Source organism: Saccostrea echinata, unplaced genomic scaffold (genome assembly GCF_033153115.1).
Source record: "Saccostrea echinata isolate AGI-Se365-2 ecotype Australia unplaced genomic scaffold, CSIRO_AGI_Sech_v1 ptg000014l, whole genome shotgun sequence".
Lineage (NCBI taxonomy): Eukaryota > Metazoa > Mollusca > Bivalvia > Ostreida > Ostreidae > Saccostrea > Saccostrea echinata.
The window spans coordinates 11341335-11367348 of record NW_026889763.1 but is presented as its reverse complement, the minus strand read 5'-3'; the positions used below and the strand labels follow the sequence as shown (position 1 = coordinate 11367348).

The window sequence follows — 26014 nt, the reverse complement described above, 5'->3', positions numbered from 1 at the left end:
AAACAAAGCAAAAAAAACAATAAAATAATAATAAAATTTAAAGAAAAAACACACACAAACAAACAAACAAACAAAAAACCTCAGTTTTTCCTTATATTTATACTTTACCTGATCCTTGATTCAATAAAAAATATTCTTATTCAATAAGAAGAAATCTCGGCATCCCCGCCCGGTGTTTAACTAAGCAACACAGCGAGAAAGCATGCAGTTCAATGATGTGCTGAGCAAATCACTCTATGAGGTTATAAAGCTACATGTATTAAATAGCTTATTTGTAAACAAAGACAAAGACATTTGAAAAATGTAAATACTATACATTAAAAATTTTCTCGAATGTATTATAGCACCTTGTATTAATACCCATGAACTACAGATACCTTAACTAAGAACTTGACAAGCTAGATGAAAACAGAGACGGTTTCATCATCAGTCAGTACCTCCAACTTCGAGGTTAGAATTATTATTCAGCTTTAAATTAATTATAATATTAAAAGATTTGAGTTAATTAACATTATTTAATGTATTTATTAAATTCGGTTGCAATAAATAATGCACCTTATGGTCATTACGATCATCCACAAATTTCAAATCAATGAATTCTATTTCAAACAAGCATATACACAATCATGCACATACAAAGCAATACTAGAAATCACTTTTTTGTCTTTACACTATTTACAGCAATTTTGCAATCTTACGACAAAGGATTTTATACCATTATTTTTCCTGTAAACTTTTTTTATAATTGTTTTAGATAGAACATGTTTATTCCTTTCAAAGTAAAATATGTGTTTTTATCTAAATCAGGAACAGTTTATCATGTCGGAAAGAACAGTGTATGTAAGGTGTCACCATCACTAGATTTACGGAGCTACCTGACAAAACTAATTGCTTGTATTGAGCAGAAAATTGAAAGCAAAAATACTCTTCCTGCAGTATTCATTTGATAAATAACTTAAAAATTAAGACTGTCTATTTCTATCACATGAATCACATGTTTTGTGCAGTTAAATCATTGCTAGCGTGGAAATGTATATTCTATCAAATATATTTACATAATTTCTTTACTTCTACTTCGAAAACATTTTATAGCAAAGTCTGACAGATTATTGTTCAGAAAAAGCATCAATTTGTAAAAGACTACCCTTCACCAAGCCGGCTCGGTAAATTTTCAAAAAGTTTCCTGAAAAATGACAAAGGAATTCGAATGTTTCTTGTGAATGCGAAGTGTTGCGATGTCCCACTGTTCCGAAACACAAGTACGGGAGTTGCCTCTAACTTGAACCCTCTCCCCTGAATTTTTGAGTTGGCTTTCAGTGTAACTATTGCAAAGTTTCCATCCGACACTAGGGTTTGGTTTATTAACTGTGTACCACAATATCTGAAAATAAACAAGTGTTTTGCCAAATCAAGAGTAATATATTTTATAATTAATTTATCTTAAAGCCCAATGACGACATATAGTATTTAATCATCTTAAAAAATATAATTTTTTACCCTTTTCTTTGTTTATGTTTCTTTTTATTTCAGTGATCATTTTGATTGATAATTTTTTTTTAAATTTAGACTTTTAAACTTTCCAGAGTTAATGGATTATAACGGTGAATCTTAAAACAAAGCAATCTGTCAGTGTCATGAATTGGAAATTAAACTTCAATTGCGAAATCATTTTGTGTTATTGTCTCATGCAATGATATTCTTTCTATAATTAAAGTGCACACCAATTTCAGTGATCTAATGGGTTTGCCAAAATTGGTTGATTAAATGTATTTTTAGGAATGTGTTAGTAATTTGCACACTCTTAATACATGATGTAACAAGTTGGTTACTATATATGGAATACATTATAAGACATTTAAAAAATATTTTATTGATAAACATTAGTTTAGCGAAGTCGTGTACATGTATAACATTCCTCTACTTTGTCTAGTATCTAAACATAAATTCATGCTTATTTTTTCTGAAATCAAACGCATTTTAATTTTCTGCAAATCAAACCATGAAGGAGAACCAAAGTCAAAAGTCCAGTAAGATCGAAATTAATATAAACATGTACCTTTTTCCTGGAATAGATACGTCAGTACCTAGCTGTACTTCAACATAGTCATTCCTGCAGTCTTTTGAATACTCCAACAAGAAATCTTGAAACGTCAACTGAATCTTTCGGTTGTTCGAATCCTGTTTACAAAATTTTAATATTATCAATCACAAAGAATCATGTATAAATAACTGGATTTTTAAGAATTCAGCGAAGCAGAAAGACTTAAAATTATTGAAATAAAAAAGTCTGGATTTTTTTATGTAAATCTAATATCTTTCAAATCTAGAATTCGTTGTACTCATAACTTTTGACGTTATTGTCGGTAAATAAAAAAATTGTATCACCCTTAAAAGTATACCTTTATTTCATTTTCAATATTTAAAGGTTATCCAAGTGAAGGAATTATACTGGACTGAATAGAGACAATTTAAGGATGCTTTTTTAATACAACAATGAAAAAAGCCATTCATTGCGCAAATTTTAATGTAATATTTTCCACATGAATCGATAGATGTATTTCATGACTAGCTATGATTAAATTGACGACACTCACTTTAAACACATACTGGCAAGTGATATCGGACGGGTAAAGATCTGGATAATTTGGTGATGTTACATCAGTACTTTGATGCAGCTGAAATTTTCCACCACACGACGGGTCTATATTATTTGTATAAAGAAATAAGAAATAAATTTATTTCAGAGAGTGAATTTGTCTTTGTCCTTTTTAACACAGGCCATTTCAAATTTTAAATGCAACTAAACATTACAATCGATCATGGTAGAACCACAGGTGCTTGGGGACGGGGCTCCCTCCCCCATCCAATACCCTTAGAGTAATTCGACTTTTCTATGACATATGTACAAAGTATAACAATAATAAAGTCCAAAATATAACCTAAAATTATCCTTTTATAAAAAAATCACTCACAGATACTTATAAAGGAAATAAGGTTGGCAACTTCGAAAGAAGACTTTCGACACCCCGATGGAAAATCCTCAAAAAATCATAAGTTGATTGGGAGCGGAACAACCCCCTCCCCCCACCGCGTTAAGTACCCCAAGGGTTCTTCAACTTTTTAAAAATAAAATATCTGTTTCCAACCTTGTTCTTTTTAAGATTCAGAGAGTGTGAATTTTTTAAAAAAGTTAGTTTTAGACTATATTTTGGATTCTCCACTTGGAATACTTTGTGAATATGTGAGAGAAAAAGGAATCATAAAAAGAGAGTCGAAGAACCCTTGGGGTACGGAACTTTCATGGGGGAGGGGGTCCCCTTCATAAGCACCTGTGCAAAAATGAAGATTAAAGCTACTTACCGATTGTAAGTAAAGGTTACCATATCTTCCGAGATTATTTATTAATTGAAACAACGTTAACTTTTTACCTACATGTATTGAAAGAAGATGGATGAACAAGGCGAGCGAAGTGCCTATAGTGCGACAAACATGAAGTGAAAAATAAAATCTCAATTATATCAAAATTTTCTTTGATATTTCATCTAACATTAAAGTATACTTTATGTAAAATCTCATTAATTTACAGAAATCTCACGAAGACTGAAATTATTTCCCTACAAAATAGCATACACACACTAAAGAGGACAAAAAAGATCATTTTCTCATACTTAAACAAAATTTCTCGATATGAGTGGGTCTTCGCTCCATTTTTTTGAAAGTTAATCCTAAAAGTTTGCATAAAAATATACATTTTTTGGATTACAAAAACATGGAGCAAAGACCCACTATATCTTAAAAGTACACTTTTATGACAATGTATTCGCATCTTTCCGAGAAATACATAAAGTCTATTAAGTCAAGGGTCATATCACAAACATGATTTAAATGCAACTATTCATCAGGAGTTGTGTAGCGTAGTGGTTAGCGTGTTAATCTGAAAGCAATATTATACTCCGGATTTTTATTGTTAGGGGTTCGAATCCCACGAATGCCATTTAATTTTTTTTTTATAAAAGAATACTTTTTCCAAGATCTTTCTTTCTCAGAAAAGTTTTGTTGATCATCATTTCATAAATTTCAATAATGAGAACTTTACTTTAAATACTTAATTCACAAATTGAATACGATTTTTAATAACTGAAGCTATAAGCATTCTGCACGCCTTGTTCACCCATCTTTTTTTAAATTCGTTATAACGAATTCAATAATTCTGTTATAACAGATTTAATTCGTTACTACGAATTCAATAAATTGTTATAACAAAATAAATGCGATATAACAAATTCGATAATTTGTTATATGGAATTCAAAAATATTTTTGATAGGTCCTAAAGGGGCTTCCGTATATGATCGTGCCAATCATGTTCTTTTAAGTATCTCATAGTTTTTTGTTTTTCTTTAAGGAGTAGTGATTTTTATTAAAATTTAGTTTTAGATTATATATTTTGGACTTCTCTATTGTAAAACTTTGCAAATGTGTCAGATAAAAAAATATCTTATTTCAAAACATTCGAAGAACCCATGGCGTATGGAAAGGGAGTTGAAATGGAGGTCCCAATTCAAGCACCTGTGGGTAAAACTACCTCATCACAGAAGTATAAGTATCTTTTGAAGTTTTCTTTGATGACTTTTTACCTTATTGCAACAATAATTTAGTGGTTACGAGGACGAATAAGAATCAATTCTTACCAAATGGCGCGGTACAGAAAACGCCATTGTCGGATTGTTTGTCACACCCACTGTTAATTATATCTGTCCCATTAAATACAGCACAGGGCGTGTCTGATTTCTCCTTACTTAGCCTGTGGATTTAAATGATTGTTATTAAAATTGTCACAACAGGGAAAAGTATAAGATCAAACACAAATAATTTTATCTTAGTTATAAATTACGTCATATCAGTGGCCTTTGTAAATGTTGTAGATTGTTCAAAGTGGAAGCATAGGAAAAGTTTTGAAGTATATCATTTATACAATCACTTTTTTGTTGCTTGTAAATAAATTGAGCAAAACAAATGTATTTATCATTATGTATATAGTACATGTATATAGTACATGTATAAATGACAAACCATTCTTGATGTTTTAGTTCATTCCCGTCCGTCCATATGTACTTTCCCGAGGCCTTATTATAATTCAACCCCAACCAAAAACTCTTACTCGTACTTAGTTCTTTGTTTTCTAGAACAAGGTCGGCCATTGTATCCTATAGAAATGCAAAGCGTAGTGAATAATGTTGGAATATATATCGTCAAAAAAGATGTCAATTAGGCGTAGGTGGTCACCAGCTTTTCATGAATATTTCCATATATAATGTTTATGCATTTAAATGATTTAGAGCTGCATATTTTCAGTTGAAATGAAATGGAAAGTAAACTCTTACAAATGTTTCCTGATCCTTGATGATAGGGAGGGACCCACTATTTTGTTGACAGAACGTCTGTGCCTGTCTCCAGGACAGTGACGTCACACTAGAAAAAAAATTATAACACATCCCAATCCTGAAAGTCCATCCATTCCGGCATCTCCAAGTTATAACTGCAAAAGTTACATAATTCATATGTCAACAGCCTTTTAGAGCACACGGTAAACAGAAAAAAAATCTTATTTCATTATTTTAATGGAAAGATTACATAGTCATGATGAAATATAAAGTAGGTTAAAAATACTAACTTCTGCTTGCTCCTGGTAGGCGTTTCTCGCAGTAATTACCATGATAACCGTCGGGACAAATACATTTACAGGACTTGCCTCCAACTATCCCACCGTTCTCACAATATCCAGTACATTGCCCTGGGAGAAATAGCCGTCAATTATCGATAAAACTTTACAAAAAGATGTTAATTCTGTAATGATGTTTTTAAAGGATTCACTGACTATACCTACAGCCACAATGATATCGTCTATGGATATATAATTTGTCGTAGAAACTGACATCATCTGCGTTCCCTAACACGGACTGGTATTCGGGCTTCAGTGTAACCATGGTAGGATCTCCATTCCAGGACCATATCTGAAAATATATTCACTACAGCATTGAATGAAATTTGGCAAGAGTTTTAATACTTTAGTGCTTTAGGAATGTAGTAGACATATATTTACCGTGGGACTGTATTGCATAATGCTTTTATAGTCATATGGCACGCGTAATGCAAAATACATGTATCCCCTGTCTCTCATAGTCATGAAGTTTCGGTCGGCACCGGGTTTAATGTTTTGAATCCGGACGTCAATAAATGAGTTACGATCATCGCGAGACATAGGGTGAATCATTCCAAGGGCGTGGCCAAGTTCATGTAGAATTACAGGAATCTAGCAACCAACAATGTTTAGAATCACAAACAGTTCAAATAACACATGAAACCACTTAATGTGACGGTTCTATGAAATGACAAAAATTTACTTAGTACTCACAGACATACAACCTTTACTAAGCCCCAGTAACTGAGGGCGTTGGTTTATACTTCTACCTATATCTGAAAAACAACTGTGAAAACATGTTTCATTAATTATATTTATTACATTTTCAACAGTGAAAATACTGCAATTTATTTTATGATTGAATAAAAATGATATTCTATCACAGTACTAGCGTGAAAGAATATCAGACGTATGGCAGATTTTCCTTCACGAAGAATGTTGTAAAAATAATTCCCGGCCTGTTATAAGATAGAGAGAATAAATAAACCATCCTGACAGAGACTAAAACTGCCAAAGTTTCTCCAAATATGCTCTTTGAAACCCAATGTTTCCGATGTTTTCAGTCTCACAATTGCTAAGCTTTGACGTCTTAACCGCTCAACTATGATGTGACAGCCTATGATAAGGTGTTATGAAAACTTTAAGACAGAAGCAAAGGGCAAATCAAAGAAAAATGTGATAAACAGAAATTTTTTTTTGTAGTTGGATATGGAATTTATTTCACGAGTGAGACATGATTTTTTATATATATTTTTTACGAGTACTTCGCACTGGTGAAATAAATTCCATAACTAACTGAAACTACAAAACATTGAAAACCCTCTATGTAATCATCACTTATCCACAAGTACTTAGTGATTTTGATATTTCTCTTTATTGATTAAAATAGTAAGGAAGATTTTTTATCAATAGAGAGAAATGTTTAAAAAGTCAAATACGTGTGGATAAGTGAGAATATGATGTACAAGTAACTTACTCAATGTTGCAATGTTGGCTTTTTGCTGTCAATTAATTTTACTTTAGAAAAATATTATCTGTTGTAATTACTTTTGATGTCCAGTTGAAGACATCCAAGAAAAATTGATTAATATCTACTTAATTGTACATAATAGTCACCCAATATCTCACCCAATTATCATTTTATGAGGTGAATAAAGGAGAAGGTACGGTTTTAGCTTTATTGTGCCCTAAAAATTTAATGTTATCAAAAAGTTATGAAACTGGCTTAAATATAAGTTGAGTATATGACAGTGATGAATCAAGAAAGAATATGGCATGAATGAGTACCATTCTAGAAATATGACGTCATTAATTTGATACTTTTCTCCATTTTAAACAGAAAAGCCTCAAAGCGACCATTTTCAAGGTTATTTTCCCTAAGAAAATAGTGTCCACAGCCGTCGCCCACTTTAATTTTCGGATATTGCGTAAAAAATTTAAAAAATTAAAAAAAAAACAACATATTTTAAAATCTTTGTGGGCGATGCCTGTGGACAATATTATCTGCAAGAAAATTCCATTGAAAATTGGTGTCTTCTGCTTCTTTTTAAGAAAATACGGGAAAATGCTCAAGTTTATGACGTCACAATTAGCATTTAGAATCTCATGTGAGAAAAATGATTTATATGATCTTTCTGCAAGGAATTTCAATGATTCGGAAAGCATGAGCTTAATTTTTTACATCACATTTTTTTAACAAAATCACAGGGCAAGACTTGTATTGAAAGCGTACCTTGTTCTTTGAAAAATAGTTCTAATGAATCATGATCAGTAGTTCATTAACGCTTGATAAATCTAAATCTGAACGATATACAATAATACAAGTACTACATACGTAGTGGAGTTGTAGAATTTGATGTAAAACTCCGGTTTTCTAGCAGAGTCAGACAGGGGAACAAATTTGATGCATGTTTGTTTTTCCCATCGGTTCATGGCAACCCGAATTAAAGCCCTCGATTGCTTATCTGGAAAATTGAAACTGATATAATTTTTTTAAATCATTAGAAACTCTAGCATATCCACATAGCACATACGTTTGTGGTGTTTTAAATGTAAATGACTATCTCCGTTTTGGTGTTTTAGATATAAATATATAATATAATACTATTTTGAAAAACATTAAGAAATTCAGTTTTCATTCAAGAAACTGATTGAGCGCCTTGAAAGAGATCTATGAAAGAATATTTTTAAATTATTTAGATTGGTGTACGGTTTGTGGTTTTAGGTTAAGCGAGGCAACAAATCTAGCTATTAATAGACAGTGATACGTTATATGAAGTGTTTACGCATTACCAAAACTGTTTTCTGGAATTTCATATGGCACGATTCCATCTGGCCAAGTATGAATGGGGACCAGGGGTCTTCTTGTTCTCTGACTCGTGATTACTTCCTGTGTATGTGTGAAGCGACATGTGTCATTAGAAATTTCTTCAGCATGACATGACAAACAAGCTTTTCTGGTGTAAATCAGCAAAATCAAAAACGAAAACTTACCATTTTGGTAATCAGGAACAATACTCCATACACAACAAGACCAGACATCTCGTGCATTTGAATGATCTCGGAAAAAATAATTTATCTGTAGTTAAAAAGGAAGATTTGTAAATTTCCTTTTAATACCGTATATTTCACACGATAAATCATGCTACGTGACATATCACTTAGTTTTTGTTTCCGTATATATAATTTGTACTTGTGCTTTTATTTCTACTTGAAACAATGCAAAACTTCTGTATTTTTTTTTAATTTCACCAACCTTGACGGATGTAAAGTAATGAGTTATTAGTAATAAACTTAGTAAAATACTGGAGTTGTGACACATGTAATTATTCTATTCTTGTCATGACGTGTTACCGACATTGTTTAAGATTTGTTTTTGCTGCTGTTTGACATCAGGAACCTATAATGCAGATATTTCTCTTTTAAACTATATGTCGTAAATGAAAATATAAGATCGAATAAAACATGTTAAATTGCGGCGGGGCGTTTGACTAGGATGATATATCTGTCAAGTGTGTCCTAAGTGGAACTCACCGACGACGGAAACCTCGCGTACAGAAAAGTGGCATTACTATTGATAGGGTATTGAGAAAACCAAAATTTAAGCTATCACTTGTATTTTACTAACTGATTTAGCTACTGAATCATGCATGCTGACTGACCTCAAAAATATTTAAATGAGGACTCGTAAAACATTTATGTTGTCTCTATCAATTTTTGAATTTATGGATTACATGCGGATACTTTTTCTCGGTTCTGAGTTTAGTATCATTAAAACAATTCAAAAAGAAGATGTACACTATTTATTATATATCTACTGATTTTTCCTATATAAAAACTAGATCGTTAGATGTAAATACGTAGTTCCACAGAACACGCTGTAATTTGACTAGTCACGTTAGTCACTTCAGCTGACCCCTGTTTCGAAACTAACTAACGTTTTTCCGTAATTCTCTAGTAGACTTTTCTATTGTATCGGTATAATAAAACAGTTTAGATATACATCATTTGGGAGTTTAGCAAGATTCCAGTTCTTCTCGACCAGGACTAACATATAGTCCTGTCCTCGAGGAACTGGAATCTCTCCAACTCCCTCAATGATATTCTTTAACTGCAAAATAAACACGGGAAAACTTTAAACAAACTCTGACTTTTTTTTTTTTTTTTTGTAAACTTATAATGAGATTTAGAACAGTTGTTCAAAGATTTCGAACGATCTTAAGATAGAAATTTGGACGCTTACTTACTGGGGTTCTTTGCACCACACCCTGACTAAACACATCAGACCAGATAGTAGCAGCAGGACTTCTCACACCCTGACCAAATACAACAACCCTGGCAGTAGCAGCAGGACTTCTACTCACAGAAAAAGTTGACTCTATACCAAAGAGTTTTTAACAGAAGAGGAACCGGTCTACACTATCTTAGTTTTACTTAATAAATATTTTTCATTTCCCTTTATTTGTTATTGAATATTGGATCCCGATTGTACAATTTCTTTTTTTCTATACGTTTATGAAAAGTGCATCAAGTTTTTAATCAGAAGATTATTATGTTTTTCACTAAGTGTGGGAAGATTGATACAATCTCTTTGAAAGTTTACTATAACAAGGGTACCTTAAAATCAACAGATGAAAAGTATAGTATTGCTAAATTAACAGTATACAATCGTCTACGACAGCGTTATATTTTCATATATACTGAATTTAATAGAACAACCATAATAATTTTCAATTAGAATTGTTACATGTACATTTTACGTAATGGATATATGCCGAATACTGTTCTATATGTAAAATTATCAGACTGTTTGAGGCCCGTTAGGGCCGAAAACAGTCTGATAATTTTACATATAGAATTGTATGAGGCATTTATCTTACTTAAAACATTGCTATTTAAATGTCCAAAAGTTACCTGGAGGAGTCCGATAATTACACAATAGGAGTTCAGGGATCAATAGTTTTCTACCTGAAACCATCTAATAAGTAGACAAAAGAAAAGAGAAAGTTTTTTTTTTCTTTAGACAGTAAAATCAGTGAGTGAAATCTTTTGTTTCATTCATTCAATGGCAGTCGTTTGGCTTAGCAGGAACTATGGTCAGTGGTCAGTTGATTAAGGATTTTTTTATGATTTGGAATATTTTTTTTATTAAGTGCGTTTGACATTGATACAGATACAGTGTTGGATGATATCTTCAAAATGCATTTAAAGTAAAAATGCGGATTTTTATCTAAAATTTTGATTGGATCTTGGGTTTTAAAAGTGCGGCCATTGGCGAACAAACCTCGTTAAATGAAGAGATTCGCAGACTGGTTCTTTATCAGAAATGGATTTAAATTGGCTTATTCACAGTGCTGTATCGAAAATGCTTTGCAAAAAACCGAATGGAAAGTGTTACTTTTGAGGAAGGTTAAAACTCCAGTTTCTTCTTGGATTTGCTTTTTTTAACAACTTAATTTTCCTCGCGTTTGCTTTCCCTGACTTTTTTTCTTCCTAACTTGTTTTTGGTTTCTGGACAAATTAAACCTTGATTTCACTCTAGTTGTTGTTTTTTAACTACTCTCCGATTTTGTTATCACTGCCGTCCGATAAGATATTATTGAACTGTTAATTATTATTATCGGACGGCTACAGGTAAATTTTTGGACTGCAAGAACAAAGGCATGACGTCACAGCAATGTTTTAATTAGAGTTATCTAAGGATGCCAAGATGCCAATTTCACTCGAATGGACTAGTCGAATAATCGGGGCTTTACTCGAGCGATAATCGAGTACTCATTAAGATAATTTTCCCTTGTCAGTGTAACTTGTATACCTGTTTCATTTTCAGACTGCTTCTAAACTCCATGTTTATATCTATAGCTACTATCACATACAATGTACATCTCAATAATACAAGTATTTATACATAATAAACAATCAGTGATATTTACGCATGAATTTACATAATTATGATAATACAACAAATGTTAACGAGTATTCGAGTACTCGACCATCGCTCGATCATACCGACTATCGACTAAATATTTTGTACTCGGTTACTCTTTAAAAAGTTCTATTTAATAATAATTCTAAATTCAAGGTGATAAATTGAGAGATTTTTATTTCTTCTGAATCAGTTGGCTTTCGTCATCAACACTAAAACACTCTCTGATGCGATTCAAATCACATTTTTTCTAACAAGGATGATTACATATACATGTATTTTTAATTGGGGAGAAAGATAGGCTGTTTGCACAAAATTGTATTAAGATTTATTGCAAGCTTTTCTGTTTTGACAATAAGTACACTGAACTTTATACCATTCAAGGTCAATAATATAGCTGGATCTAGACACGTAGCGTCAACTGATACATCAATTACATATTTATTAGCGTCTGAAGAAATGGGAAATCATAATATTTGATAAAGTGTATTAGATAAAATATATAATAAAGAAAACTCTTGTTCAGGAACATGTTGTACGGGTATTTCCTCTGTTTTATAAAACAGAAATGATACGAAAGCACTAAAAAATGATGCCTAAAAAATGAAAAAGTCACTTTAATCTTCAATGCAAGACAATTCCGTCTTACATGTGTATACTAAATGTCGTGAAAGAAAGTTGGTTATAAATTGATTATGAATTATTGGTAATTTTTTTTTGATAATGATAAGAGTGAAAAGGGCGAAGATAACGAACAGTGATCGATCTAAAAAAAAAAAAAAAATACTACAAATACAAATGTGAACAGGGCATAATAAACGGACCCCTGGAAAGTCAAGACGGTGGATCAAGCTCCGGGGCCATTAAACTTAGATAAGCTCGCTTTTGATTTCAGTCTCACTTTTACTAAAGGAATGTATATGGGAAAAGTGAGGCTGAGATAGAAGTGAGCTCATTTAAGTTTTATGGCCCCGGAGCCAGGTGCCTTCAGGGAGTTAAATCAAGTAAGCATCCCCTGTTGACCGGTCACACCCGCCGTGAGCCATAGGACGGAATAATCCGTAGTTAAAATATAAATGCAATGGCCAGCTAACAAGTGGTATGATACATTTCAATCAAAATAAGACCCAATGATAGATTGTATTTGTAAACAAGGTCGTTGTTATTGAAGTTACAAAATGCTGAGGGGTTAACAATTAATCGTATGTAGAGCTCTGACGATTTAGTTACTTAATTAGTACATGTTAACTTTACCTGCCATGAATATAACCTGGCAAGATTATATATGTTGGTACTGGGTTGTTTTTTTAATCTTTGTGAAAAATGATTCAGTGTTAAATTTTAGTGTCTAAAACTATAAATATTTAGAAATGATATATGGAGATAACAAACAGTAATCAAGCTCGAAAGTCCATTGAAACGATACAAATTTGGAGCAGAGCAAACACGGACCTCTAAAACATGAGATGTGATTAACTTTACATATATCGACGTAGTTTAAACATGTATGGATCCCCAAGGAAAATGATATTGATAACGATAACTGAAGAAGTTGTCGACTATCTTAAAATAGAAATTTGGATACTTATTTTCAAGGGTTTTGACTCCACCCCCTAGTAGCAGCATGATCTTGGACTAGGCATTGTCAACTTTGAATAGTGAAAGAAGCAGCTAGGCTCTATATTGAAGACTTGTCAGAGGTGGACAAGGTCCACACTATCTTAGATTTACCTGATAAATACATGTATTTGTTTTTATTTGTTATTTAGTGTTAGAGCTTTTTCATACAACTTCTCTTTTCTACATGGTTATGAAAAGTACAAGTTCTGTAATAAGGATATAACTATTTGCTCATAAAGATGTGCTACATTGTAGATGAGTGATAGCATCAACTTGAAAAAATCACTTCGTTAAGAATATCAAGTTTTTACATCAGTAGCTAAAAAGTATGATCAGTCTAAGCTGTTGTCAAGTGTGTAATATTAACAATTGTCTAGAAAAAAGGTGCAAACTCTTATATTTACTTATTTTGTCGCTGGTCATTTACAAAATAATTTTGTTAAAAAACATTCTAATTATACACACAAGTACTCTGAAGTAGATAATAAAAATTGTTTGAACTTCTGATTGACAATATGTAGTTTTTGGAGATCAGGTCTTCCAACAATCTGCCGGAATTCCCATGGGTACCAATTGCACCCCGTTATTAATAGACCTATTTTTTTATTCATATGAAGCAGAATTTATTCAAAAACATAAATGAGAGGAACAAGACATTTGCTTATTTTAAACAATACTAGTCGGGAGCAGAGCAAACAAGGACCTCCAAAAACCTAAGAGATGGGAGCAGATGCCATGGAGGGGTGAGCACCACCTGCCGATCGGGCACACCCGCCGTATGCTCCCTGTCATGATCGGGAAAAATCCGTACAAAATTCGGTTTGTAGAGGTCTATCAATAAGTATGAAAACTTTCAATCAGTATTTGAGTTAATGATAGGTTGTGTTTGTTAACAAGGTCATTGTATCGACCACAAAACTTGCTAAACGATGACTTCAAACGAGACTGTTGATATCCTTGTTTCAAAAACTTATTTGTCAATAACTTGTTTTAACTTGTACCTCGTTTTGGGAATTGTTCATATGTAGAGCATGCTCTTGCCTATGGAATCAACTGGGAAACAAAAACCTCAGGTGATAAGGGTATATTGTTAAATAAGGTGTATTTTTCGTTTTGTCTTACTTAGGGACAGAAGACACAAACTTTCTTCAAAAAAAATCGTGAAAATAACAACTAAAGCTGTTTTTACAGGTAAAATGAATAAATTTTGCAGCATATATTCTAAGTTTTCATTTAGAGTTTCACAATAATACCCTATGAAGGTAGGAAAATTTATTGGATTAATAAGTATCATTGAAGAAAGGTTGAATTTTGAACATCATGGAAAATTTACACTTTCCTACTTTCCTAGTATTTTAGAAATTTGATATCTGCATCATATAGAATAAAAATAGGTGCGTTATATGCATTCTCTCTCTCTCTCTCTCTCTCTCTCTCTCTCTCTCTCTCTCTATATATATATATATATATATATATATATATATATATATATATATATATATATATTAATATGGTTCAATGTTCTTTGGACGCCCGCGTGGCGAAATGGTTAGAGCGTCTGCTCTAGAGTCGTAGAGTAAAGAGTTGATTCTTACGTCGCAGGTTCGAATCCCACTGCGGGACGTGGAGACCGGTCCTTCGAATGAGACCGTATATACTGAGGTCCCGTGTCGCAGTAGGTGTTGGCACGAAAAAGATCCCTCACTGCTCAATGGCCCTGAGTGCCGAGCACAAGTTAAAATTTGCAGCCCTACACCGGCAAGTGTTGGCGTCTCCATATGAGTGAAAAATTCTCGAGAGGGACGTTAAACAACATACAACAAACAAAACGATGCTCTTTGGTGTCTTAGGGTAATATGTAAAAAAAAAAAAAAAAAAAAAAAAGTGGGGATAGATAAAACGAGTTTTCTTTCACCTTTCCTTAGGCACAAATGTAAATTAGCATTAAATGAAATTGGAAGTGATATGTGATATCTTAAGATGAAATCAAATACTTTTTTGCTCTATTGATTTTATTTTAAAACAATCAAATTAAAGTTAATAGAAGAACTAAACTATCGCATAAGTATAAAAAAAATCACTTTTAGTATCAAAGAGAGTGAATTTTTTAAAAGGTTAGTTTTAGATTATATTTTGTATTTTTCAATTGTAATACTTTGTGAATGTGTAATAGAAATTAAAAAAAAAATTCAAATAACCCTTGGGTATACCTAACGCGGAAAGGGGGGGGGGGGCAGTCTACAAGCCTTATGCCTTGAAAAAGTGTTTTGTTTAATAGATAACGTTGCATAATTTGATTCCAAATTTTTTTTAACATTAAGCTAATTATTGAGAGGTACATGTATGTACTAAATTTATCATTATAATTGTAACTTGATCCAAAGATGCCTATCACGTCTTTTGACAGACGCGGATCATCAGTTCAAACGAGATGCTTCGCATTGGTAATTCAAATCAAAGATCAAGGGAAAATTATTTTATATCGATTTGATTAAAGTAAAATTTATTTACATGTGACGAATGCACAATTACTCAAACATGGACGCAAATATGGACCGATCTCTAAAAACATCAGAGATAGGACCAGGTACCATGGAGGAGTAAGCATCCCCTGTCAACCGGTCACACCCGCGCTGTTCTCCTTGTCATGATTGGACAAACGTAGACAGTTTAATGTGTACATGTATATAGTGGCCTAACAATTAGTATGAAAAACGTCAGTCAGCATTCTACTTAATAATCATAGACTGTGTTTGCAAATAATGTCATTGTATCGACCATAGAACTTGCAAAATGATGACTTCAAACGAGACTGTTGATATCCTTGTTTCGTCAACTTGTTTGTCAATAGCTTGCCTCGTTTTAAAAATTGTTCGTTCGTAGGGCATGCTCTTGCGTATATATCGAATCTACTGGGAGATATAAACCCTATATGCAGGTGATAAGGGTATATTGCTTTATACGTAAGAGAATTTGACGACAGAAAAGTTGAAGTCATCAGTTTTGTTGTTAGGTTACCATTATGTCTTTTTCTAGTAAAATATCCAAGGCCATCTTTAAAAAAAAATGTTTGGTTGCCCTTTCCCGAACTACTGGCTAAAATTGACCCGACTCCAACCTTTTTTAAACCTCCAGAAAACAATTATTTTGTTTATGCATACCGGAAAATAGATTTCAAAAAATCAGCATTGATGTTGAAATTTTCTGAGGGAAAAATTATCCCACCTACCTACCGACCCTATTTTTTCATCCAGAGTCGGGAGAGGGCAGACAAACATTAATTAATGTTGGCCAAATGTGAAACATGCAGGTGTTTCAGACTCTGTGGTATCTTTTATTTCAAGTTCACTGGGATATATAGAGTCCACATATGAATATAAGTACATACTGGCAGTATGTAACTATTGTGTATTGATAATACGTCGTCGATATCTTTAAATATCGAGTTGAAGTCCAAAGCAAGTGTTTTCTTCTTCTCGTGTATAAGAACACAAGAATAGGTCTGCTATTAACAGGATGCAATTGGTACCCATGGCAATTCCAACAGATTGTTGGAAGACCTGATCTCCAAAAAACTACATAGATATTGTCAATTAGAAACTCAAACTTCTTCTTAATATCAACTTCAGAGTATTGTTTGTACAATCAGAATATTTTTAACAAAAAATGATCAATGACAAGGTAAGTAAATTTATGAGTTCCATTTTTATTGAGAAAAAAAAACCCAGCTGTCTATGGTGTTTAAAAGCATGAAGTTTAATTTATCGTAAGGGATGGTTGTATAAAGTGTCGAAATGTTACGTTTTGATGTTATTAATTTTGAAAAAAAAAAATGCGATTTCCTTGGAGTTCCTTAGAGTTTTTAAGTAGCCACATCTGATTTACACTACTCGAATATATTTTATATTGTTGTACTGTACTCCTGAAGTTTCTCCTTTACTACTGTTAATATTTTAGCGAAGAGTAAATAAAGAAGTTTGGTAGAACATTTACTATAACCCGCTATGTATCTTTGTAAGGATATTTATGAAGTTAAGGAATCCAGTATAGCTATGGTAATTCAAATTTATTTTGATGATTGGGAATATTAAAAATATTTAAAGATGACATATGATATTGAAAAATTTCCTCCTAATTAGAAAGGGGGCTATGGGTGTAAGTTGGATTACCACTTGCAGAATTAAACTCCAGTTCCTCTAAAATACAAATAAAACAAGCATTCTGAGAGTATTGCATTAGCAATACTAGTCCCCTACCGGCAAGAGTAATCTGGTTCCCGCTAAAATTTGAAAATGCCATAATTCCATCAAAAATCAATGAAGCGGAATGAAATGCAAACTTGATCTATAACTCATCAAGGTAAAGTCACATACCAAAAATTAGCTCAATATCTGCAAGCTTTTAGAAAAAAATTGCGGAAAACCCTGAAAAATTGAAAACGTCGTAATTCCGCCAAAAATCATTGAAGCAGAACGAAATGCAAACTTGATCTGTAACTCATCAAGATACGCTCACATACCAAAAATCAGCTCAATATCTGCAAGCGTTTAGAAAAAAGTGCGGAAAACCAAGTGGGACAGACTGACAGACAGACAGAGGGACAGACAGACAGACGGACGGACAGACAAACAGACGGACGGACAGACTCAGAGGAAACCTATAGTCCCCTCCGGTTTCACCGTCCGTCTAGCTGTCTGTCCCTCTGTCTGTCTGTCAGTCTGTCCCACTTGGTTTTCCGCACTTTTCCTCTAAACGCTTGCAGATATTGTGCTGATTTTTGGTATGTGAGTGTATCTTGAAGAGTTACAGATCAAGTTTGCATTTCGTTCCGCTTCAATGATTTTTGACGGAATTACGACCTTCTCAATTTTTCAGGGTTTTCCGCACTTTTTTTCTAAACGTTTGCAGATATTGAGCTGATTTTTGGTATTTGACTTTACCTTGATGTGTTATAGATCAAGTTTGCATTTCGTTCAGCTTCATTGATTTTTGACGGAATTATGGCATTTTCAATTTTTAACGGGAACCAGATTACACTTGCCGATAGGGGACTAGTATTGCTAATGCAATACTCTCAGAATGCTTGTTTTTTGGAAGATTGTACCCGTAGTTTACGACACGGGGACATTGGTGTAAATTAGATAATTTCAGTAAATAAATAAGTTTAATCAAATGCATGCTCTAAATAGTATCTATACAAAGTCAATTTTGTAGACATAGTCTATACATAGTCATTTTTGTAGTTTCATGTATAGCCTATACATAGTCATTTTGACTGTCTGGAATCCAGATACATGTACATATATATTTTAATTATATCATCGTCTAATAGTGTTTCTAAAGCTGATCTTGTTATTTTTTGTGCTTATTCCTGGTTGTATGTCCCTCTTTACCTCGGTTGCATTGCATTATCGGAAAACTCAGTGTCCTATTGCAACTCCCTAAAAAAATCTGATAGTATCTTTTTGCTATTGCCAACTGAGTACATGTACAGTACATGTAGGATACTTTTTTAATCTTCCATTTTCTGTGGAATGCCTTTCGAATTCTCACCACTTATTTTCAAACAATATTACATTCCCCCACATCTCTTTATAAGGCCATATTTAAATCTAGAGATGCTGAGTATTCGCCCTTTTCTGCAATACATGGCTGTCTTAAACAACTTTGTGAAATGGATCTTACTACTATGAATAGCTGCTGTACTAATAATCTCAATATAGTCCAAGAACAGAATAAATTATATGATACCAGTAATAAGATGGGTACTTCTTTCTTACTCCTGTGATGATTTTAATTGATAATACATTAATTATTTGCCTGAACTAAAAACAATAACTTGTTTTTAGAATTTTATTTTTTATTGTAAAAAAAAAATCATAAACATGCTTCCATGAAACATCACTTACACCTTAATTCTTCAAAATTGTGCATATTTATAAATAACAAAAACTACCTCTCTCAAAATCAAAACCATCAATCAACAAAATTGATCACAAGGTCTTGAAGACTCATACTTCAGTGTCTGACTACACTGATTCAGAAATTAATCAACCTAATTGCATAGTGCTAGATTTCAAGAATCTTATACAAGACAAAAAAAGTTGAAAAGTAAATCCACATACTCAAAACTGAATGCTTTTGTAAAGATATTGGTATCATTTTTTTCAGATGTACATATTTCATGACTCGTAAAAAATACCAAATAAAACATTTTTGTATACACCAGTACATAATTGTATAATCAGCCACTGCAGCAAAATAACACACTGTGATGATCCAAATACACCAATCTCATTTTAAAAAATACATGTAATGCTATTGTGTAATGCTAATAATTTAATTAGTGTCTAGGGCAATCAGCAAGCAAATCTCTTAGAAGAAAACAGTACCCTCTGCGTAAAATTACAGAGGTGCATTTGATCGTATCAGCAATACACATAGAAAACTTTGTGTATGCACATATAGCACTCAAAAGGGGAAATATGTTCACAGAAAACTTCAGATATAAAATTTGAGTATACATACATAAACAGTAAATGTACATGGGTTGTAAGCTGGGAATGGAAAGGGTTGAACTAAGTATACATGTACCTATTGTTGAACCTTTATACATCACAACTAGCAGAAATCCTTACAAAAAGAACAAGATACAAAATTTGTGCACACATTAATGGATTTCCTTTTTATCCATACTGAGAAAAACAATGAAAAAATCTCATTCTGATTCCTAAAATAAAGTCATAGTTCATTATGAGGATTTGAATACACATGACAACACTGTTTCCGGACAATGTCTTTAAGAAAGTCAGTATAATCAACCATGAGCAATATAAAACTTGAAATAAAAGAAGAAAAAAAGCACAATTATCATCAATAACAAATATTAGCATTAGAATGCTTCTGTCTTAACCCACTTTCTTCTCATCAGAAGTTATAATCAATGTTTCTAATTTTCATACAGGTTTTCTTAAAAAATTATTTAACACAGGTCAAAAAATCAAGGATAGAGGAATATAGGAAGAGTTTGTTCATGTACCCATTGATAACGAGTGAAAACTCCTAATATCAATTAAAGATTTAACTAAAAAAGAAATACCTAGTTTAAGTTTGCCATTAACAATGATAGGATTTTTCAAAGCTTCATAAAAAATTCCTCTGTGTATATATATTTCTTATTTGCAAAATATAATTAAATTTTAAAATTTCTTTCTGCATATAAGATATTGATACTAGGATAAGTGAGTAGCTTTATAATGTTCTCATCATTTATCAAATAATTATGGGGTACAATTTATAAATGATAGTCAATAGTTGGGACTTAAGGAGTGGATAAATTCCAGTAAGTGAATGCAAGTTGAAATTGAAACTAAATGAACAAAATATTTGTAAAAGAAATATATATTTTATACAAGTTTAGGCATTTTTGTGTATATCCCTTTTGCAACATTATTTGTTCAGTAATCTGTTTCTTTCCTTCAAGTTTTTTACCAATCAAACACTCACAACTTTGCAAATACACTATTTTGTTCCTACTTATTAATATGAGTAATTCCATAGAAAACGGTTAGCACATGTTCTAAATTGTTCAAAGATTAAACACAAGTTCCCTTGCCCATAGAAATACTGTCATCATTTATTGTTTCTTTTCAAAAGTTACTTTTGAAATGCATAGAGATGTTCAAACTTCTTTTCACAAAGAGAAAAAAAAACCATTTTTTATATACAATTTATCTTCAGTTTCAATTTTTTATTAATTTTTAGAGAAAATGTAGAGGTTTTTTGAAAAATCTTCAAAAGAAACCTCAAAATGATTGAAAATGGCCACACCTCATGCAATAATTCCTAAATTTGTAAAATAATCTAACTTTGAAATAAACATTAAGTACTAGCTTTCATCTGTACTCTCTTTTTATCATCAAATAAACTTCTGATGAGAAGAACTTGGGTTAAAGCTACAGACAACATTATAAACACTTGTACTCCTGAAAAAAAGTTCACTCGCTGGAAGTTGTTTTCCTGTTGGTTGCGATCTCGAGCCTCATAGTTCCTAAGAATTTGCTGATCGGAGCGAGCCTTGTCCAGATTATTGTTGACATTATCCAGCAGTCTCTGTAATAGACAGCATTTTTGAATCAACACAATAACTGTCCTACAGCTTATGACAAGATAAAGTACATTGATTATTGTTATTATAAAGTTGAAAAAAAAGTTGCAGATGCTGAAAATATGTTAGCAAGCAAGGTTACACCCATTTGCAGCCAAGTGATTTAAAAAAAATCCAAGGTCTAGAGAAAGCAGTTTATATCATATCGTACTAACTACTTAACATGAAATAGGAAGATAACAAACAGTTATCATGCTCAAAAGTTCAATTATACAATAAAAAAAGCTCACTCAGACCTTTGAAAACAGAGATTGAATCAGATGCCATGAAGGAGTCACACCCGCCGTGTGCTCTTCAACATGATCGGATAAACAGAAAATCCATACACAATTCAGTGTGAAAAAAATGGCCCAACAATTTGTATGAAAGACTTCAGTAAGCATTTGACTTCTTAGCATACATGACAATTCATTAGAGTTGAAATGTACAAGTCTTTATATAAACACTTTTTAACCTGTTAACTTTTTTACCTTGAAATCTTCAAGTGTCATGTCAACAATAGATGATAGCTCCTCTTGTGCTGCTTTCCAGTCTTTCTTATCATCGTCCTCCTCATCCTCATCATCATCCCCAGTCATGATTTCAAAGAAGACCAGCTTTCTTGCAAAGTGACTGAATGAGTTGTCAAAGCACACCTTGTATACACCAACCTCAGTGGCATCAAGTCTTCCAAAAAAAATTAGGAAAATTGAATATTTATGTGAATAACAAGGCAATGTACCTGTGTCTTTACAGAAATAGAATCATTCCAATTTTATACAGCAATTTTACCCATAAATATAAAGGCAGAGCTTACAAATTTTAACAACTGATAGCTCACAAACTTCTCATATGACCTGTTTTAAATTATGAAATGATATCATCACCTAGAGCCCACCACTGGGGTCAGAATCTTTATGATGCTACAGCTGTGGAAAGGATAAACATGTGTTTTTGTTCCTATCATTTTGCATTTGAGGAAGTGCAGATTAGTAAATAATCCAAACTTGAAACCACTTGTCCACAGAGATTAGTGTTTATAAATACAATTAATTACCCCTTATGAGGTCAACATGGTGAAATAAGGATGCAAGACTTGGCCCACAAGGTGAACTGACCTGACCGATGCCACATAGCTGTCGAGGTCTGTAAAGGTCATCATGGGCCAAGTGGAGAGTCCTTATTTCACCATGTTCATTTCATAAGGGGTAATCAATCGTTTTATTATAAGATTAAACAAAGTTTGAAGGCCTAATCTCTAAAATTGTATATAATTTGATGCAGTTTTCTGATAATGACCTTCAATCAAAAGGGTGGGACTCACAACTCAAAACAATGAAGCACAATTCACATGTTTATCAAATGTTATTTATTATACAGTTGAACTTTGATATCTCAAATACCATAGAATGTTGAAGTGACTTTGAAGTCTCAATTGCTTATTTCTTAAGTATTTTACCCTGGATATCTTAAATCATCAAATATCTCGAAGTCATTTCCTGGTCTTGTAAAGTTTAAGATAACAAAGTTTCATTGTAGTTACTGGCAACCAATGATAAACAACTTATCTAAGTATAACATTATTATAAACGATATCGAATGTCAGAGTTCTTTATTACCATTGTTCCCTGATCTGGATCGGAATTCACTAGTAAAGTTGTTTAATTTTTCGCCTGCAATTTTCTGTAAGTCTTGTAAGTTTTAATTTGATTTATGAAAAACAAAACTTTGTGATTGTCAGTAACATGCATTTTAGTAAATTCACAATTACCATTCCAGTATAATGAAAATCTGGAGAAGATTTTTACTGTATAAAACAGCCAAGTCTGCATTCTTTGATTGAATTTGACATTTAATGAAATTTTCAATGAATAAATGATAAATTTTATGACGTATCTAGCCATATCATATTCTGTATCATAAACAGACAATGCATATTTTATAACAACGTTTTTTTATTTTAAACGTTCAATCATTTCTTTATGTGTCAAGTTTGATTTGAAGGGAATTTTGATAAACAGGTCATTATGCAGGGCTTGACATCAACTTTTTTTCCTACTTGTCCATTCAGACAAGTGACCAAGACATTTACTTGTCAGAACTTGAACTCACTTGCCCGAATCTTTTTCAATAAAGATCTAATATTGTCAACTGGAAAACTAAATAAAGTCCATTACATGTGTGTGATGTTATTTATAAATACAACAAGCACATCAAACAAAATTTTATCTAGACTTTCTGTCCTGACAACAGCATAAATGTTCACAAGTGAAACTGTCAACATAAAACAGAATCCAAACTTTGTAAGTTCCATGCCTTTGCAGTACATTGTAGTATGCAATAAGTGAACTTCAATCCTGATCGAGTGTGAACTCGATAACATTGCGATCGATATGGGGATCAAAGTTTGGTTTTTATGTACTGTTTCCGTCTTTCAAGTACCGGTAATCTTTCAACAGTCATTCTTTAATTATTTGGAGACTTCTTTAAAATGCACTTGTCCAATCGGACAAGTGCCCAACAATATCCACTTGTCCTTAATTTTTTTTACACTGGTAAAGGACAAGCATTAATGTCGAACCCCTTTATGTAGAGGTCACTTTTTATAATAACCTAAATAATGACCGGGTCATTATATCCAATGTGCAATGATTCCTATTGTAGGTCATTGTTGCTGTAAAGTCATAAGTCCATAATTGTCCCTCAATCTCAAGGTACCCAGACAGGTGCAGCACCCATGGGTTTGAATGCACTGGTAAATAGTTTTACTTACTTGTGAACAGCATCCGATTTCTGGAGCTCTGATACCATGATTCTACCATGAGGTGACGTCACCATGAAGTTAATATCTAAATCACCACCATCTATAACCTGCCAATTCATTAAAAACTGTGTCATGAGTAAAAACTTTTGAAAATTCTTTAAAATTATTCAGTTCTCATTACTGTCATCATCAGAGAGATCGTTTTTTGAAAAGATATGTTTTATTTTTCTTTTTCTCTTTCTCAGAAACGTGTAAATACTAAACACAAAGCTAACTATAGTTTATTAGCAGAGTTCTTGTCATACCTGATACTCGATTTCAAAACTCGTTGGTTTTTTAATCTCCTCAAAGAAGCATTCTTCATAACCTGGTTTCACATCTACCGTTAAGTCTATTTCTAGTGTATGTACAAATATTGTCAAATTGAAAAGAAGAGTCACAAATACAAAGAAAAGGGAACTTTTAAACATTTTTACAACTTTGCCACACATCCCACTCAAAACAGGAAGTATACAATTGCTGTAAATTAAGAACCAAACAGTGTCAACTTATCCGGGGGCAAACAAAAAATTCAAAATGAAAGTTCCCGGATTATTTATGAAACATATGCTTTAAACATCTGGGTTGGCACATCAGATATGAATTTTATTCAATTCATCAATGCTATCCGTCTCCAAGGACCTTGACAAGAACTTTTAAGAAATGAAAATGTCGTTAATTTTTGTTTCTGAATTTCCAGGCAATCTCAGTGATCACGACAACTTTTATGGAAGCCTTTAGAATTTAATCGAGCAAAAAATAAAATAAAAACTGGCGAAGTTTATTTAATTTCCATTGATTTGCAAAATATCATATGTTTTAATGTTATCAAACAAATCAATCCCCATTCATTATACAATTACGAAGATAAAATACTTCTGTAATAAAACATGTTGTTTAAGCACATTAAAAAAAAAATATTGTGCTGTTTTAGTTCATTATGATATGCATATGTTTCAGAAGGCTGCTTGACTAGAAAATGTGGACCGAGAATGAATGCACCTTTTGTCATCATTTTCTCTCAATCTGTAAATTAAAGCTAGTCGTTGTATGCGTACATGTACCTATATAACGTTAGATTCCAACAGTTTACAGCCATGCATATACATGTAGTGTCAGGGTCGGGGGGAGAGGTCCCTTTTCCCAAACATGTTTCACTGTTAAATTAGCATGGAAAAGCGACCCCCCACTTTTTTGTAGGATAGTCAATTCATCCCATGTTAACCTATTAATTTTTTTTAATTGGATCCTAGCCCCCCCCTCCCCCCCGAAATTATTCATTTATTCAATTAACTCTATAAATGATAACAGGATAAAATAGTATGAATTTTTTAAATAAAAAGTTTAATCAAAGATTAAGCTCATATTTTGTTAAAAACTGTACAACGCCATGCAGAAATGACACTTGATTAGTGTATTCTAATACTAAATTTTGCTATGAATGAATGAATGCATACCAGAACAATCTATAACCATTCGCCCTCGTGACAAACCATGGTTTGATTCAATGTTACGTAAAACAATAAGAATTAGAAACCGCCTTCGTAATAAAGCACAGAAAACTAAGAAAGATTCTGATAGGTCTGCTTATAGAAAAGTCCGAAATTCAGTTAACAATATGAAAAAGCACGCAATTTCAAATTATTATGATAATATAGAAACCTACTTGGAAGACTCAAGTAAAAATAACAATAAGTTATATTGGAAGTTAATGAAAGATTCATTTAATATTAAATTATCTAACGAAATACCACCAATACAAATATTTAATGACGGTTTAAGACAAGTAGCTTATTCCGACTTAGACAAGATTGAAGCAT

General features: G+C 32.5%; 1 protein-coding gene across 1 annotated transcript; it reads right to left on the bottom strand.

The window, feature by feature from the left end:
- Positions 1 to 503: 503 nt before the first annotated feature.
- On the bottom strand, positions 504 to 24671 carry LOC133186737 (bone morphogenetic protein 1-like). The gene is made up of 16 exons (XM_061322021.1): positions 24461 to 24671; positions 24165 to 24262; positions 21883 to 22078; positions 21151 to 21357; positions 8493 to 8589; positions 8036 to 8164; positions 6414 to 6490; positions 6102 to 6311; positions 5886 to 6012; positions 5673 to 5792; positions 5383 to 5537; positions 5072 to 5205; positions 4690 to 4802; positions 2595 to 2701; positions 2057 to 2178; positions 504 to 1381 (listed from the first exon to the last, which is right to left on the bottom strand). Exons 1-16 carry the CDS (start codon positions 24644 to 24646, stop codon positions 1141 to 1143), a joined length of 2319 nt encoding a protein of 772 aa, XP_061178005.1. The 5' UTR covers positions 24647 to 24671; the 3' UTR covers positions 504 to 1140.
- Between the last annotated feature and the right edge of the window lie 1343 nt (positions 24672 to 26014).

Excerpts from the sequence above, each read along its gene's own strand:
- LOC133186737 (XM_061322021.1), bottom strand. The coding sequence starts at position 24,646 with ATGTGTGGCAAAGTTGTAAAAATGTTTAAAAGTTCCCTTTTCTTTGTA. Across the intron at positions 21,358-21,882 it reads TGACACTTGAAGATTTCAAG|AGACTGCTGGATAATGTCAA; the intron begins GTAAAAAAGTTA and ends TGTCTATTACAG. Across the intron at positions 5,793-5,885 it reads TAGACGATATCATTGTGGCT|GGCAATGTACTGGATATTGT; the intron begins GTAGGTATAGTC and ends TATTTCTCCCAG.